Source organism: Oncorhynchus nerka, linkage group LG9a, assembly GCF_034236695.1.
Source record: "Oncorhynchus nerka isolate Pitt River linkage group LG9a, Oner_Uvic_2.0, whole genome shotgun sequence".
Classification (NCBI taxonomy): domain Eukaryota; kingdom Metazoa; phylum Chordata; class Actinopteri; order Salmoniformes; family Salmonidae; genus Oncorhynchus; species Oncorhynchus nerka.
This window is the reverse complement of record NC_088404.1, coordinates 45433055-45448505: the sequence shown is the minus strand read 5'-3', so window position 1 is coordinate 45448505 and position 15451 is coordinate 45433055. Positions and strand designations below refer to the sequence as shown.

General features: G+C 41.0%; 1 protein-coding gene across 3 annotated transcripts; it reads right to left on the bottom strand.

Annotated features, from left to right (window-relative positions):
* Positions 1 to 2549: 2549 nt before the first annotated feature.
* wu:fa25f02 (uncharacterized protein C11orf24) lies at positions 2550 to 14318 on the bottom strand. Of its 3 annotated transcripts, XM_029668333.2 has the most exons (5): positions 14140 to 14318; positions 11052 to 11287; positions 4464 to 4589; positions 3569 to 4263; positions 2550 to 3406 (listed from the first exon to the last, which is right to left on the bottom strand). In XM_029668333.2, the coding sequence occupies exons 2-5, from the start codon at positions 11188 to 11190 to the stop codon at positions 3326 to 3328; spliced, it is 1041 nt and encodes a 346-aa protein (XP_029524193.2). In that variant the 5' UTR covers positions 11191 to 11287; positions 14140 to 14318; the 3' UTR covers positions 2550 to 3325. The 3 variants fall into 3 exon arrangements, with proteins under 3 accessions (XP_029524193.2, XP_029524191.2, XP_029524192.2); XM_029668331.2 differs by having other exon boundaries at positions 2550 to 4263; positions 14140 to 14317; XM_029668332.2 differs by lacking the exon at positions 14140 to 14318 and adding an exon at positions 12773 to 12796 and having other exon boundaries at positions 2550 to 4263.
* Positions 14319 to 15451: the final 1133 nt, after the last annotated feature.

Sequence of the window (15451 nt, the reverse complement as noted above, 5' to 3'; positions counted from 1 at the left end):
TAACGGCTTATTTGCAACGTGTGGCTTATTTGATCGAACATAAGTTTCGTAATGCGTAGTTTCTTACAATTGTACTGATATAAGTAGGACACTTGACATCCCGGCAACTTTGAGAAATAATACTTTATATCGGACTTGTGTCTGTTGTTCCACAAGCGTATCTGCCCTCTCATTGGCTAGAATGGTCCCACCTGATCTTGCCTCCCGACTGCCTTCCATTTTTGAAGACGTTTATTTTCATTGTTACAGTGTACACTGGAGTATCTGCTCCATGTAATGGATCATCTGTGATTTGTGCGAGGGGTGCCCAATTACATTCAGTTTTCTTGATCGGCAGGTCGGGAGCCGACCAGGAACATAATTATAAATAATGTGTACTGCATATTGACCGCAAGAAGCGCAAACAGATATAGTACAAAACATAATCATTTCAAATCTTGATTACATTTGGATGTGATCACATAATGCTACTCTATATATGCATGGGAATAATTGGGTACACATTTCCTACATTAAAACCACTTTGAGGTGATTTCCTGGTGATTTAACAGTCTTTGCAATGTAAAACTGGATTTTTTTTAAAGTCACCTGACAGCTCCAATAAATATACTTCCATAACAAGCTACGTTTCTATAAAGCGTCCGTCAAATATCTACTTCATATAAAGTAGCATACAAACGTAGCTTGTATTGAAACGATTGGTGTGTTTAGGCTTAGAATCAAAGATAATGTAATTTTTTATGTGACAGAATAATTTTGACCTGTAAAATATATTGTGTAGGCTACAGTGGATGTCAAAACATCAGTGACAAAGTGAGTCCATCTTGGTCCAGTGCAGGATGATTTATCTACATCTGCTCAAGAAAAGTAGGCTATAGAAGGGTATACACTTCCTTACAGAAAATGGCCAGTAGGCTATACTGCATCAGCACAGAGGATATTTGGCATGAATAACCCTTTACTATTAGATTAACCTATATTATCTATCTCTATCAGTCGCCAAATGCCCGTTGGACTTTGATTTGCTTAGCTGACACTGCACTTAGCCCATAATGTGTCTGAGGCCGCAGAATGTAAACAAGGCATTTTGAACAAGGCACACGCACTTGGTCACTACTAGGTTACTTCTACCCATGTTCTCCATATTATATATAATGCAATAACAGAAAAGTACTTTTATGAGAAACCATTTGCTCTTCGCTCTTTCACAAGACTCCAGGCACTGCAAACAGGATTAGGCCATAGACCTGGCAGAAAAAGCACTCCTCTGGTTGAATGCTAAGGTTCTCCAACTGGCCTGAACTCGAAAGAGGGAAAGTAGAAGCATATGTCCCTCTCAGTGCGTGTGAGTGAGGCAGGAAACCATTCCCAGCCCAGAGAAATATGCTGTAATGAAACCTGCCTTTACAGTCACCTGCACCATATAGCCTGTGGCATTCCCTTTGATCCACTGGGCCCTATCCACAAATAAAAGAATCAGCCTTTCCATTGGTCTTTGTTGCTTATAAATATTGGGTTTGCAGTAATATACCCACGCCTCAGTGTAACAAATACCCCTCACACAGTAATGAAGTCCATGAGGGACAGGCCCTCTCAAAACAAAAGGCTTATACAGGCATCATGTCAGTGAGCTTATCACTAAACCCCTAGCTACCAGCTTCTTACCAGGTATTCATATTGCAGACGCATGTACTGGAGGCTCTGATTTCCTGAGCTCTCTGATTTGACAGTTACAGCGCAATACTGAGAACAAAACACCCACAACTAGAGCAAATAGAACATTCCCAAACACCGAAGTAAACCAAATATATGCATATTGGCAGCAATATACTGGGGTATGGCAGATACTGTAGTAACCAATTGTTAGTTATTTTTCTACTAAAAGCAATGTTCTTTGGCAGTGATGTTGCATGAGGCAAAAAGGCTGTTTTATTGCCAAAATATTCTCAGAAATTGAGAAACTAGACCCTGTGTGGACCAGGACTTTCACTGGAAAACTGTGTGGGGAACGGGGATAAAGTCCACAGTAACAGTTGTTTGAACAAGAACTTCTAGAAAGCATTGGCATGAAGAGAGAAGTCAGCAGAGAAGCAAACGAGAAACATAACTTAACAACCTTTGGCACCTCAAGGCAGTTCTCTCCTAAATGTTACTCTAATGGAATCCATGTTCTCCCTTTTCAGCTTTTTCCCCCCTCAAAATAAATGCTGCCCTGGCGTGTGCTTTGTAAATGTGTCGGACCACCTCCACGCTCATTTTCATCTCTGCCAATTCATTCCTAGTCCAGACCTTCGCTACAAAAACACACATTACATGTGCATCATATTCCCAGGAAGCTATTACTGTTGTTACACCCCCAGCTGATTGATATGCCCTTCTAAAAACACATTGAATCTCTCCCTGAAACACAGCATATACACAGTCGTGCAGACATGTTAAGGGTCTTACAAGAGTTGAGAGAATCAAAGAATACTAAATCATCTCACTGAAGCGCTGGTTAATCCTTACATCACTTTTTTTGGGGGGGGGGGGGTTGAAAGAAAAATCCATTTCATTCTTAATTGTTTTCTTTACTGGAAATAACATCTCATAGCACATTAGTAAGATTTAAATTGGCACATAACAGGCCTTCAGACCCGTTTCCAACCTTGACAGAAGTTCCTCCACATTGGAAAGTCTCTCTTGGTTATCATATAACCGTTCCTTCTTCTTCGTCATGGAATGGAGTTCATAAATGGCTAGACAATTCCCTTGGCTTTAACGTTAATGTGCTTCAGTGCTACAATGATCATTTTGGCCTTCAATCTTAATCCAAGGACAGGAATGGTAAACAAAGGAAACATGCAAGTCGTGAACAAAGGAAAATAACATGAAGAAATGTACAAAAACGTACACAAAGCAATGGATACATACAAGTGAAAAATGTACAATAAATGAAATACCAGAGATGTAAATAAAGCTACACCAATAAACCTTTTCCACAGAACTCAGAATGATATTCACCATTTTTTTTTAAATTTAACAGTCTATGGCCATAATCCTATTGGTTTGAGGTGGAATACTAATCTGCATAGAAATGTAAGACATAGAAATATAGGACTAACAAACCAATGTGGTGATACAACAGCAGGGGCAACTTACATTTGAATAATCTCTGTATGCTGGAGTACCTTTAAGACAGAAATGTTACACAATACTAGGGCAAAGGCTGCTGCAACATTGACAATCTCTTAACTCATGTATGTTATTAACCCTTTCCGATAAAGAAAATGTAAAAATAGAAATAACCGAACCATGTTGAAATGTAAACACTCAACTATCACTTTTAAACGCCTGAATCAGAATACATTCCATTGATGAGATAGTCCACCTGGTTGTAGTCTTTCCTCCTGTAGCTCGTATAGGCCTGTGTGAGGAAGAGAACAACTGTAACTAGGAAGAAGAGGAGGCCAAACAAGAGAACAGCCAATAGAGCGCTTGTGTCCACCAACTGGCGAGTCAGAATCTCGCCGGCAACAACATCTATAATGGCTCTGTTGGTGTCTTCGTCCAGCCTTTTTGTGCTGACCTCAGCAGTGGCGGTTGAAGGAACCATGGCATTTCCGGAGGTAGCTTGAGAGCTGGGGGCCTCCGGAATGGTTGGTGACGGATTCTTCTCATCTGTAGGCGTGTCTGCGGTGGTGGTTGTTTTTGGAGTGGTAGTTGACGGTAATGCTGTTGTTTTTATTGTGGTGGCAGTTGTTGGTATTGTTGTTTTGGTGGTAGTTGGTTGTGTTGTGGTGGTATTGGTAGTAGATGACATTGCTGTTGTGGTGGTAGTAGTCATAGTGGTGGTTGCTGTGGTTTCTGATTCCGTTATTGTCATTATCTGTGTGATGGCTGGTGGAGTCATAACAGTAATAGATTCCAGCTTTACTGAAGTGGCTGTGGTTGTTACTGGACTTTGGACCTTTGACTTGTGGGATGTCTCAGATAGTGTAGTTGCTGTGTCATTCTTGAGAGCTGGCAAAGGTGCTGCATTCATGGTAGATGCAGTTAAGACATCAGGAGAGTCTCCAGCAGTTGGAGCCTGACCAGCATCGCTGTGCTGTGAGGTAGAGCCGGCCTCATTGAGGGCAGAGGTTTGTGTAGTTTGATTGGCATTATTGCCGACTGTCAATTTATGCGCAGTAGTGTTCTTATGTTGGCTTTCTGACGGAGTTACGGAACTTGAAGACTGAGTGACATGTATAGCGTCTCTCTTAAAAACACTGATGTCTGTTTCTGGGGGGCAGAAAAACAGATTTAAAATACTGTGACAAATGTAAAGGCATTACACGACATGCATTTCAATCACAAAATTGATGGTTAATTTACAACCCTTGGAAACCAAAAGATTCAGTAACTAGATTAATCAACAAAAAATATTAATATTGGTAATAAGAAGCTAATAAACATTCTCCACCCAAGCATTGTGTACACACCTTGTTCCCTTATCAGGTCAGCGACGGAGATACTGCTACAGTTGGTGCAATTTGGACATGTCAAGAAAAAGCAGGTGGACTTCTCTTTCCAAAAGACCGCATGATCACATGTCATATTGAGTGAGCCTGTGGAATAAAACACACAAAAAATGTAATTACATTCAGTCAAAATCATATCCAATATTAAGCCAGAAATTGTACCTGTCAAACGTTGACACACCTATGAGTTTGACTATTTTCTACATTGTAGAATAGTGAAGACACCAAAACTATGAAATAACACATATGGAATCATGTAGTGACCAAAAAAATAAAAAATAATAATAATAGTGCAAACCAGATGGGATGGTGTATCGCTGCAGAATGCTGTGGTAGCCATGCTGGTTAAGTGTGCCTTGAATTCTAAAAAAAAATCACTGACAGTGTCACCAGCAAAGCACCCCCCCACCTCCTCCATGCTTCACGGTGGGAGCGACACATGTGGAGATCATCCGTTCACCTACTCTGCGTCTCACGAAGACACAGCGGTTGGAACTAAATATCTCAAATTTGGACTCATCAGACCAAAGGACCGATTTCCACCAGTCTGAGGTCCATTGCCCGTGTTTCTTGGCCCAAACAAGTCTCTTCTTATTATTGGTGTCATTTAGTAGTGCTTTCTTTGCAGCAATTCTGCCATGAAGGCCTGATTCACGCAGTCTCCTCTGAACAGTTGATGTTGAGATGAGTCTGTAACTTGAACTCTGTGAAGCATTTATTTGGGCTGGAATTTCTGAGAATGGTATTTGAATTTATTATGGATCCCCATTAGTTCCTCCCAATGCAGCAGCTACTCTTCCTGGGGTACAGCAAAATTAAGGCAGTTTATACAATTTTAAAAACATTACAATACGTTCACAACACACTGTGTGCCCTCAGGCCCCTACTCCACCACATACAGTTGAAGTCGGAAGTTTACACCTTAGCCAAATACATTTAAACTCAGTTTAACAATTCCTGACACTTAATCCTAGTAAAAATTCCCTGTCTTAGGTCAGTTAGGATCACCCCTTTATTTTAAGAATGTGAAATGTCAGAATAATAGTAGAGAGAATGTTTATTTCAGCTTTTACTTCCATCATCACATTCCCAGTGGGTCAGAAGTTCACATACACTCAATTAGTATTTGGTAGCATTGCCTTTAAATTGTTTAACTTGGGTCAAACATTTTGGGTAGCCTTCCACAAGCTTCCCACAATAAGTTGGGTGAATGTTGGCCCATTCCTCCTAACAGAGCTGGTGTAACTGAGTCAGGTTTGTAGGCCTCTTTGCTCACACACACTTTCAGTTCTACCCACACATTTTCTATGGGATTGAGGTGAGGGCTTTGTGATGGCCACTCCAATACCTTGACTTTGTTGTCCTTCAGCCATTTTGCCACAACTTTGGAAGAATGCTTGGGGTCATTGTCCATTTGGAAGACCCATTTGCGACCAAGCTTTAACTTCCTGACTGATGTCTTGAAATTGCTTCAATATATCAACATCATTGTCCTTCCTCATGATGCCATCTATTTTGTCAAGTGCACCAGTCCCTCCTGCAGCAAAGCACCCCCACAACATGATGCTGCCACCCCTTGCTTCACGGATTGCAAGCCTCTCCCTTTTTCCTCCAAAAATAACAATGGTCATTATGGCCAAACATTTCAATTTTTGTTTCTTCAGAGCAGAGTGCATTTCTCCAATAAGTATGATCTTCGCCCCCATGTGCAGTTGCAAACTGTGGTCTGGCTTTTTTTAATGGCGGTTTTCGAGCAGTGGCTTCTTCCTTGCTGAGCAGCCTTTCGGGCTATGTCGATATAGGATTAGTTTTACTGTGAATATAGATACTTTTGTACTAATTTCCTCCAGCATCTTCACAAGGTCCTTTACTGTTGTTCTGGGATTGATTTGCACTTCTCACCAAAGTACGCTCATCTCTAGGAGACAGAATGAGTCTCCTTCCTGAGCGGTATGATGGCCGCCTGGTCCCATGGTGTTTATACTTGCGTACTATTGTTTGTACAGATGAACCTGGTACCGTCAGGCTTTTGGAAATTGCTCCTAAGGATGAACCAGACTAGTGAAGGTCAACAAAAATAATTCTGATGTCTTGGCTGATTTCTTTTGTGCCTCTCATAGTCTGTTCTGGACTTGGGGACTGTGAAGAGACCTCGTGACATGTCTTGTGGGGTGTGCAAGGGTGTCCGAGCAGTGAGCCAGTAGTTTAGACAGACAGCTCGGTGCATTCAACATGTCAATACCTCTCATAAATAAAAGTAGTGATGAAGTCAATCTCTCCTCGACTTTCAGCCAGGAGACATTGACATGCATATTATTAATATTAGCTCTCTGTGTACATCCAAGGGCCAGCCGTGCTGCCCTGTTCTGAGCCAATTGCAATTTTCTTAAGTCCTTTTTTGTGGCACCTGACCACACGACTGAACAGTAGTCAAGGTGTGACAAAACTAGGGCCTGTAGGACCTGCCTTGTTGATGTCGTTAAGAAGGCATAGCATTATTATTGACAAACTTGTCCCCATCTTTGCTACTACTGCATCAATATGCTTTGACCATGACAGTTTACAATCTAGGATTACTCCAAGCAGTTCAGTCATAAACTTGCTAAATTACCACATTATTTATTACAAGATTTAGTGAGTGTTTTGTTCCAAATAAAATGCTTTAAGTTTTAGAAATATTTAGGGCTAACCTATTCCTTGCTACCTACTCTGAAACTAACTGCAGCTCTTTGTTGAGTGTTGCAGTCATTTCAGTCACTGTAGTAGCTGACATGTATAGTGTTGAGTCATCCGCATATATAGACACTCTGGCTTTACTCAAAGTCAGTGGCATGTCATTAGTAAAAAAATAAAAAATAAAGTTTTTTAAAAAAGCAAGGGGCCTAAATAGCTACCCTGGGGAATTCCTGAATCTAACTGGAATATATTTGAGAGGCTTCCATTAAAGAACACCCTCTGTGTTCTGTTAGACAAGTAACTCTTTATCCACATCATAGCAGGGGGTGTAAAGTCATAACACATACGTCTTTTCAGCAGCAGACTATGATCGATAATGTCCAAAGCTGCACTGAAGTCTAACAAGACAGCCCCCCCATCATTTTATCATCAATTTCTCTCCTTCCATCAGTCATTTGTGTAAGTGCTGTGCTTGTTTAGTGTCCTCCCCTATAAGCATGCTGAAATTCTGTCGTCAATTTGTTTACTGTGAAACAGCATTGTATCTGGTTAAACAAGTTTTCCCAGAAGATAGTAAGGGTTGGTAACAGGCTGATCAGCTGGTCAGCTATTTGAGCCAGTAAAGGGGGCTTTACTATTCTTGGGTAGGGGAATTGCTTTTGCTTCCCTCCAGGCCCGAGGGCACATGCTCTATAGTAGGCTTAAAATGAAGATGTGGCAAATAGGAGGGGTAATATCATCCTCAGTAATTTTCCATCCAGATTGTCAGACCCCGGTGGCTTGTCATTGTTGATAGACAATTTTTTCTTCACCTCTTCCTCACTGACTTTACAAAATGCAAAAGTACATTTGTCATTCAGAATTTGGTCCGATATACTTGGATGTGTAATGTCAGCGTTTGTTGCTGCCATGTCATCCCTACGTTTGCTTACCTTGCCAATGAAAAAGTCATAAAAGTAGTTTGCAATATCAGTGGGCTTTGTGATGAATGAGCCATCTGATTCAATGAATGAAGGAGCCAAGTTAGCCCCCCCTCCCCCTAAATTTAATTGAAGGTGCCCCAAAGCTTTTACTATCATTCATTCTTTCATAATGTAGTTTCTTTATAAATGTAGTTTAGTCACATGGTTTCTCAATTTGCAGTACGTTTGCCAATCAGTTGGGCTGCCAGACTTAATTGCCATACCTTTTGCCTCATACCTCACAACCATACAATTTTTCAATTCCTCATCAATACAAGGGGATTTAACAGTTTTTACAGTAATTTTCTTAAATGGGTGCGTGCTAATTAGTAACTGGAATAAGTGGTTTCATAAGTGAGTCGTGTGCAGCGTCTGGTTGCTCCTCATCACACACCAGACCAGCAAATATTATTTACATCATCAACATATGAATCACTACAAAACTGGTAACTAATAAACTTATCCTCTGCAGCAGAGGTAACTCTGGGTCTTCCTTTCATGTGGCGGTTCTCATGAGAGCCAGTTTCATCATAGCGCTCGGTGGTTTTTGCTCCTGCAATTGAAGAAACGTTCAAAGTTCTTCAAATGTTCCGTATTGACTGACCATGTCTTAAAGTAATGATGGACTTGTCATTCCTCTTTGCTTATTTAAGTTGTTCTTGCCATAATATGGACTTGGTCTTTTACCAAATACAGCTATCTTTTGTATACCAACCCTACCTTGACAACACAACTGATTGGCTCAAACGCATTAAGGAAAGAAATTCCAAATGCATTCCAGGTGACTACCTCATGAAGCTGGTTGAGAGAATGCCAAGAGTGTGCAAAGCTGTCATCAAAGCAAAGACTGGTTACTTTGAAGAATCTCAATTATACTTTTTTGGTTACTACATGATTCCATTTGTATTATTTCATAGTTTTGATGTCTTCAGTATTATTCTACAATGTTGAAAATAGTCAATAAAGAAAAACCCTGGAATGAGTAAGCTTGTCTAAACTTTTGACTGGTACCGTATATTAACTCAAGACTGAAGAATGGAACATACCAAGAGCATAGTTATGCAGGCAACATAAATATAGCTGGTCAACAAATAACACTTCAGGAGTTATCCAAACATATCTCCCAAAAAGTTGCCGCAAAAACCCCTGGGAATTCTCTTAAAAATGTTCACCACAGGGACTAGGGTTGTCAGCGTGGAATGAAATAAGAGTAGTACTGAAAAATAGAGTAAAAACAGTCTCAGCAACCACCGTCCGTGTTTATCAGGAGATCTGGGATCCATTACAGAAACAGATGGGAGAAAAACAGGCCTGTTTACGCCTCCTTTGATCCCTTCCAAACTCGTGTGCTGGAGCTATCCTCTCAGTTACACACCTCTGCCTCAACATCCAGCCGTGCACGCCTGATGGCTCTCTTCCCACTGCAGAGCAGACCTACTGATGAGGATAACAGGTGGGGAAAAGCAGAAGAGCGGAGGCGGCCCTGGGCCTGCACCGAGGAGAGGAGCCGGCCCCACCGGGGAGTCAATGTGAGAGGAGGCAGAGCGAGTTGTGCGACCTTAAGTCTGTCTCCTCTCCTGCTTTATTTTAAAGCTGCTGCTAGGCGCCGAGGAATCAAAACTCCTTTGTGGTTAAAAACTTCAGGTGAAATGATGATCGAGCAAGAAGAGAGAGGAAAAAAAGTTTGTCCTAGAGAGCCATTCCTGGTCAGTGATGGCAAACTAACTGGAAGGCCAGATGCTTTGTGTTTTTAATGATTCCCCAGCTGTTCCAAATGGGACGGGAAAAGAGTGTGGAGAGTTGGAAGTTGAGGAAAGCAGGGAGAGGGGGTAAGAATATCAATGTTGCAGACGGCCCCTCACTCCCCTTCCTCTTAAGTTACTAGGGGGTCACCCTATGCTAGGGGCATGACGTGTCCCAAACATACAGGTCTCTAAGCTGGAATGCTAAATGATTATGTATTTATAGCTCTCTGTCATACCACACATTACATGCTTCCAGATGGTAATGGCGACCTTGTTTTCATGCCCTACTACTTTTCAAACCCACATTGCCTCTCGGAAACCCTGTCGCGTGTTTAGGGTGGATCATGTGGTGTAACTGGAAGAAGGCTGGGCCAGTTACAACTAACTCCTCCCATGGAGATAACTGCCTTTGGGTTATATGTAGCGATGCATTTGCTGCATATATCTGACCAGACTCAGGTAGTGCAGCAAAAAGTATTGTAAGATCTAATTTAAAGAACCTGTCATGACAAAGGCTGCGTTTACACAGGCAGCCCAATTCAGATCTTTTTTCCCCATTAATTGGTCTTTTGAACAATAAGATCCAAAAAATATCTGATTTAAAGAGATGTGATTGGGCAAAAGACAAATTAATGGAAAAAAATACATTGAATTTGGCTGTCTATGTAAATGCAGCCTTCACACTCATGGGGTAAGGCTCTCCAAAGCAGCGCCAAGCACATACACAACACAGCAAGGCCTAAGAATCTCTTTCATCTTAAATCTGAAACACATGGTTGCTTTGAAATTATATGTCCTTCAGTAGAAAGATGTGATTTGGGGGGGAAAAAAATAACATTATGGCTACTCCCATATCGGCAGTGTTCCTGCTTTATCCAAGAGGTAAGCTTTGAGATGTAGGTAGGTAGGTAGCATGCATGCAGCTTATCTTTTTCTAGAAGAGCTTCCTTCAGGTTATGAGTGACTAACGTTTATACGAGAAGTAGTAAGACAATGTATCAAACATTGGTGAGCTTTAGTGGACTGGTGTACATTCCACAACCAGAACATATTTGATATGTTTTCAGTCAAATAGAATTGGAGCAAAGATAAAGTATTTATGTGTGTTTTCACTTTTCACCTGTGGCAACACACCTGATTTGAGGATTTTCTGATTAAAAACTTACATGCTTCAGAGCAATGGGTTTGCTCTGTCATTGTCTGGCTGGCCACAATGCTGAACTGGCTGGCCACATGGGATGACAGACAAGGTAGCACCAGGAGCCCAAGGACAGGGGACAGGACGAGGAGAAGATGCAGGGTCATGGTGAAATGGTGGCACACACACTGGGCAGGGAGAGGAAGGTGGTGGACACGAGTCACAATGAAGGCAGGGGACACACCACCATCACAGCTCTAACATCTACAGGAGGGCACAGAAATGGAAAAAGGTCTTATTAAAGATATTTTCAGCCGTCATCATCCCATAGAATTGCATATAATTTACAGACATGTGTTTGCATTTTAATGTTGTACTTTTATCTTCCATAAAGCCATGGTTGATGGATCACTTCCATCTCAATTTTATTCAAGACACGCATTGCCATTAAAATAATGAATTGTGAAGTTTCACATTTGTAGCGAAAAAGACAAAAACATGTTTGATTCTGGCTCCAGGTAGCCAATGTCTGTGCAATGAGCTGTTTAGAGACCAATTGCAAGTTTGACTCATGAGCAGCATCTAGCGGGATTACTACAAAACAACTGTTTTAAAATTCTATCGCCTGTTACAAATTGATGATATAGTTCAAGTTTCATGAAACATCTGAGGATATGTATAATGATTTTTCGATCTAGCCTAGTTAACGAAGAATAGACAGAGGGATAGATGCTTGTAGCAGAACACATATTTCACCATTTTTATTTTATTTAACCTTTATTTTACTAGGCAAGTCAGTTAAGAACAAATTCTTATTTTCAATGACGGCCTAGGAACAGTGGGTTAACTGCCTGTTCAGGGGCAGAACGACAGATTTGTACCTTGTCAGCTCGGGGATTCGAACTTGCAACCTTTCGGTTACTAGTCCAAAGCTCTAACCACCAGGTTACCCTGCCGACCATTGTACTGGGCAGGGTAGTTATTTCTGATACCATCACAATTCTGATACCATAAATAGGCTATCATACACGTATATTTGGATACATCCATAACAATGAGCTAATGATGAAGGCGCGATTTCACCTGGCATAGAAAATGTGCTCACTCGTCAAGAAACTGTTGTTCAGAGGAGCTAGCTAACACAATCCCTTCAAACTGAAGCTGGAAAGACTGCAAACTACCTGCACTTCGTTTTGACTTATTTTCATTTCTTTGTATATATCCATTAAAATTATGCCAGTTGATTCATGATTGACTGGCTAAGAAACGCTGTCTGCTTGTCTGTCTCGATCATTACAGCAATACAAGGTTAATACAAATCTCCGCTGTTGAAAACTAAATGTTAGTCTAAAATAAAATGTGATAATGTCTAGATGCTTTTTATAGTGGAGATCAAGTTTATAAATTGCCTGGCTGGGCTGATGAGACAGTGGATTGGGCAGTGAGATGGAACAGTAAAATGGCACTTTAACTCACAGACTTAGCCGGAGGTAATTTGTGGTATAGACACCGGCTGGAATGCGGTGTTGTATAAAATTCAGTTGTTCAACAATTCCGTGGCCCTCACTGCGGTTTTAGAATTCCAGAATATTGTTAAATCCTTGAGGACACTCACTGTTTATAGAGTAAGATGACAGTTGACTATTCTGTATCATGTTATACAGTAGTAAGACAACCCAAATATCATACCATTGTCAAACACCCAGAAAAGGAACATGCATACATTCTACAAGAAACAAAATCTCTCACCATTGCTGTCCTCAAGATATAATGGTTACACCTTTTCAGACCTCTTGTTGGCTCTGCCCTAAATGTAAACACCACTTAGCTGAACAAATTGCCATAGTCCACTGCATGCGTGCCAACTTGGTGATCATGTGATGAACAGATTTCACTCCACTCTATTCTCCACCCAACTTTCATTGTACAAATGAACAGTTTACAGAGTAGTTAACTAGTTACATGTGTATGAAAAACACCAGGGACGTCTGGCTTTGTGTATTTATTACCAATGAGCATTGGCAATATGGTTAAACCTTAACGTCCCATCATCAAACCACACTAGCTAGCTATATGTGTTTTGTAGGAGATTTTCCAGTCATCTGATGATTCTCAGTACCTATACTGTTCTCTTTGAAGTATAAATAATACATTGATATAAGTTTAAATATTAGACATGTGTAAGCAGAATGAAGGCTGAAGTCCATGTGAGTGTACAAAGCTGGATCAACATCGAATTCACCATTGGACATGTACAAACAAAACGTAAGCAGAATCTGTGTAGATGAGGCAAGGTAAACTAACAAGACGTGACTGGTCTGGCCCATATCTGATCTGGTGAAGGCTACTGGACACACACATGAGTTAATCACACAGACAACATCAGCCTGAACTTGTAAAGACCTTTGGACAGGAACATTAGCTAAGGGGTATGCATGTCACACCCCCAATATAATCTATGCCCCAATATCTGAACCAATAAGAGAATGGAAACTAAGTAAGACAACATGATTCGTAAAGTGGAGTGACAATGTTATGAAAGGGTAAAACTGTATAAAAGCCCAGCACTAAGAATGAGGCCGTTTTTCCATGGAATTGCTCAGCTTCTGTTACTTTTGTAATAAAGTCTAATTGAATTTACAAGCTCCTGTATCTGAGAAGTATTTGATCTAATATTTTCTAGAACAGTTTCCTGAACACTCCACAAACATCTGTCTTCAGACCTCTTCCCCCAGTCATTTTGATAGCTGCTAACTTAGCTAGAAGCCAACAGTTATGGAGTTAGCTATGAGCTAGCTAACAACATTGTGCTTCCTACAATTAACTTAACATTTTGGCTGTAGCTACGTTACTGAAATTAAGAGACAGGTCCACTGTGTTGCAATTCTGGTTCATCACACTAGCCTGCTTGCTAAATCGACAGCTAGCTGTCCATGTGGCTGATTGTGTAGCTAACAGGCCAGCGTTTCTAGATCGGCAACAGTTTGCAAATCAGGATAGATACCATCAAATCCACCGTAGGTAGTCTAGCCACTACTCCCACTATTTGCTACCTAGTTTTAACGTAGTAGCTAGCGGCCATCTAGCTAACGTTAGCCAAAGACCAACTCACTCACCCAGGCAGGAGGAGGCTAAATGCACAACTTTTAGCCAACTTCCGTTCTTGTAGCTAACACCGTAGTAGTTAACGATCTACGTATGGGCTAAAAAGCTATGTCATGACACGCAGTCAAACACATCCTCCTTCCCAACACATACTATTAAGCTAGCCATTAACCTCATAGATGAGAACAATGATAAAGACATTTCACCGGATGTATAACTGTGAAGCATCCGCCTGGCGTCCCCTTACTACCAAATATGGCGGTGAGGGGAAGCCCAGTTGCCGGCAGTGGGAGAAGATGGAACGAGATGGAATTTTGGCCGACATTCTGCAAATGCTCTCATTGATGAAATATTTGATCACAATACAGTTTTATGTTCCCAAAACTAAAATCTATTGCGAACAGAGTGGACTAAGTTTGGTAGACTATACCCTTTGCCAAAGTTTCCAAAAAATGGCGTTGTTTAGTAGGAGTGCAAGGGCGAATTGACTTATTGCACACGCGCACTTCACGAATAGGCTTTCAATAACATAAATATGCCAATACATGTTCTACAGCGGGTTGGTCAAAACAAGCATTGCGATTGGTTGAGAAGCGTTCTAGGCCAAACTAAAAAAACAGTTTAGCATGATAAACCTGACTCAAAATAATCATCTTGAAATCATTAACTTGATCTCCACTGTAAAAAGTATCTAGACATTATTTCGCCTTGCTTCTAGCCTAACATTTTGTTTGCAACAACAGGGGTTTGTACAAATGTTGCTGTCTGTCTCTCGACTTTTGCAACATTGTTTCAATATTGAAATTCGATCTTGACTGTCTTAATGAAAATGAACGTGTCAGGAAGAGATTGACATATTTTATCATATTTTACCAGTCGAAATCATGGATCAGCATATTTTTTTATGGATATATATATATACAAGGAAATGTCAATAGAACAAAAGGTCAAACAAAATTAATGGCAGCTACTTTTCTGCTACATAACAAGATTCAACAACTGAGACATAAACTGAACAAGTTCCACAGATGTGACAAACAGAAATGTAATAATTTGTCACTGAACAAAGGGGGGGTGTGAGTTCTTGCTGTGAGATGTTACCCCACTCTTCCACCAACGCACCTGCAAGTTCTCGGACATTTCTGGGGAGAATGGCCCTAGCCCTCACCCTCTGATCCAACAAGTCCCAGACGTGCTCAATGGGATTGAGATCCGGGCTCTTCGCTGGCCATGGCAGAACACTGACATACCTGTCTTGCAGGAAATCACACAAAGAACAAGCAGTATGGCTGGTGGCATTGTCATGCTGGAGGGTCATGTCAG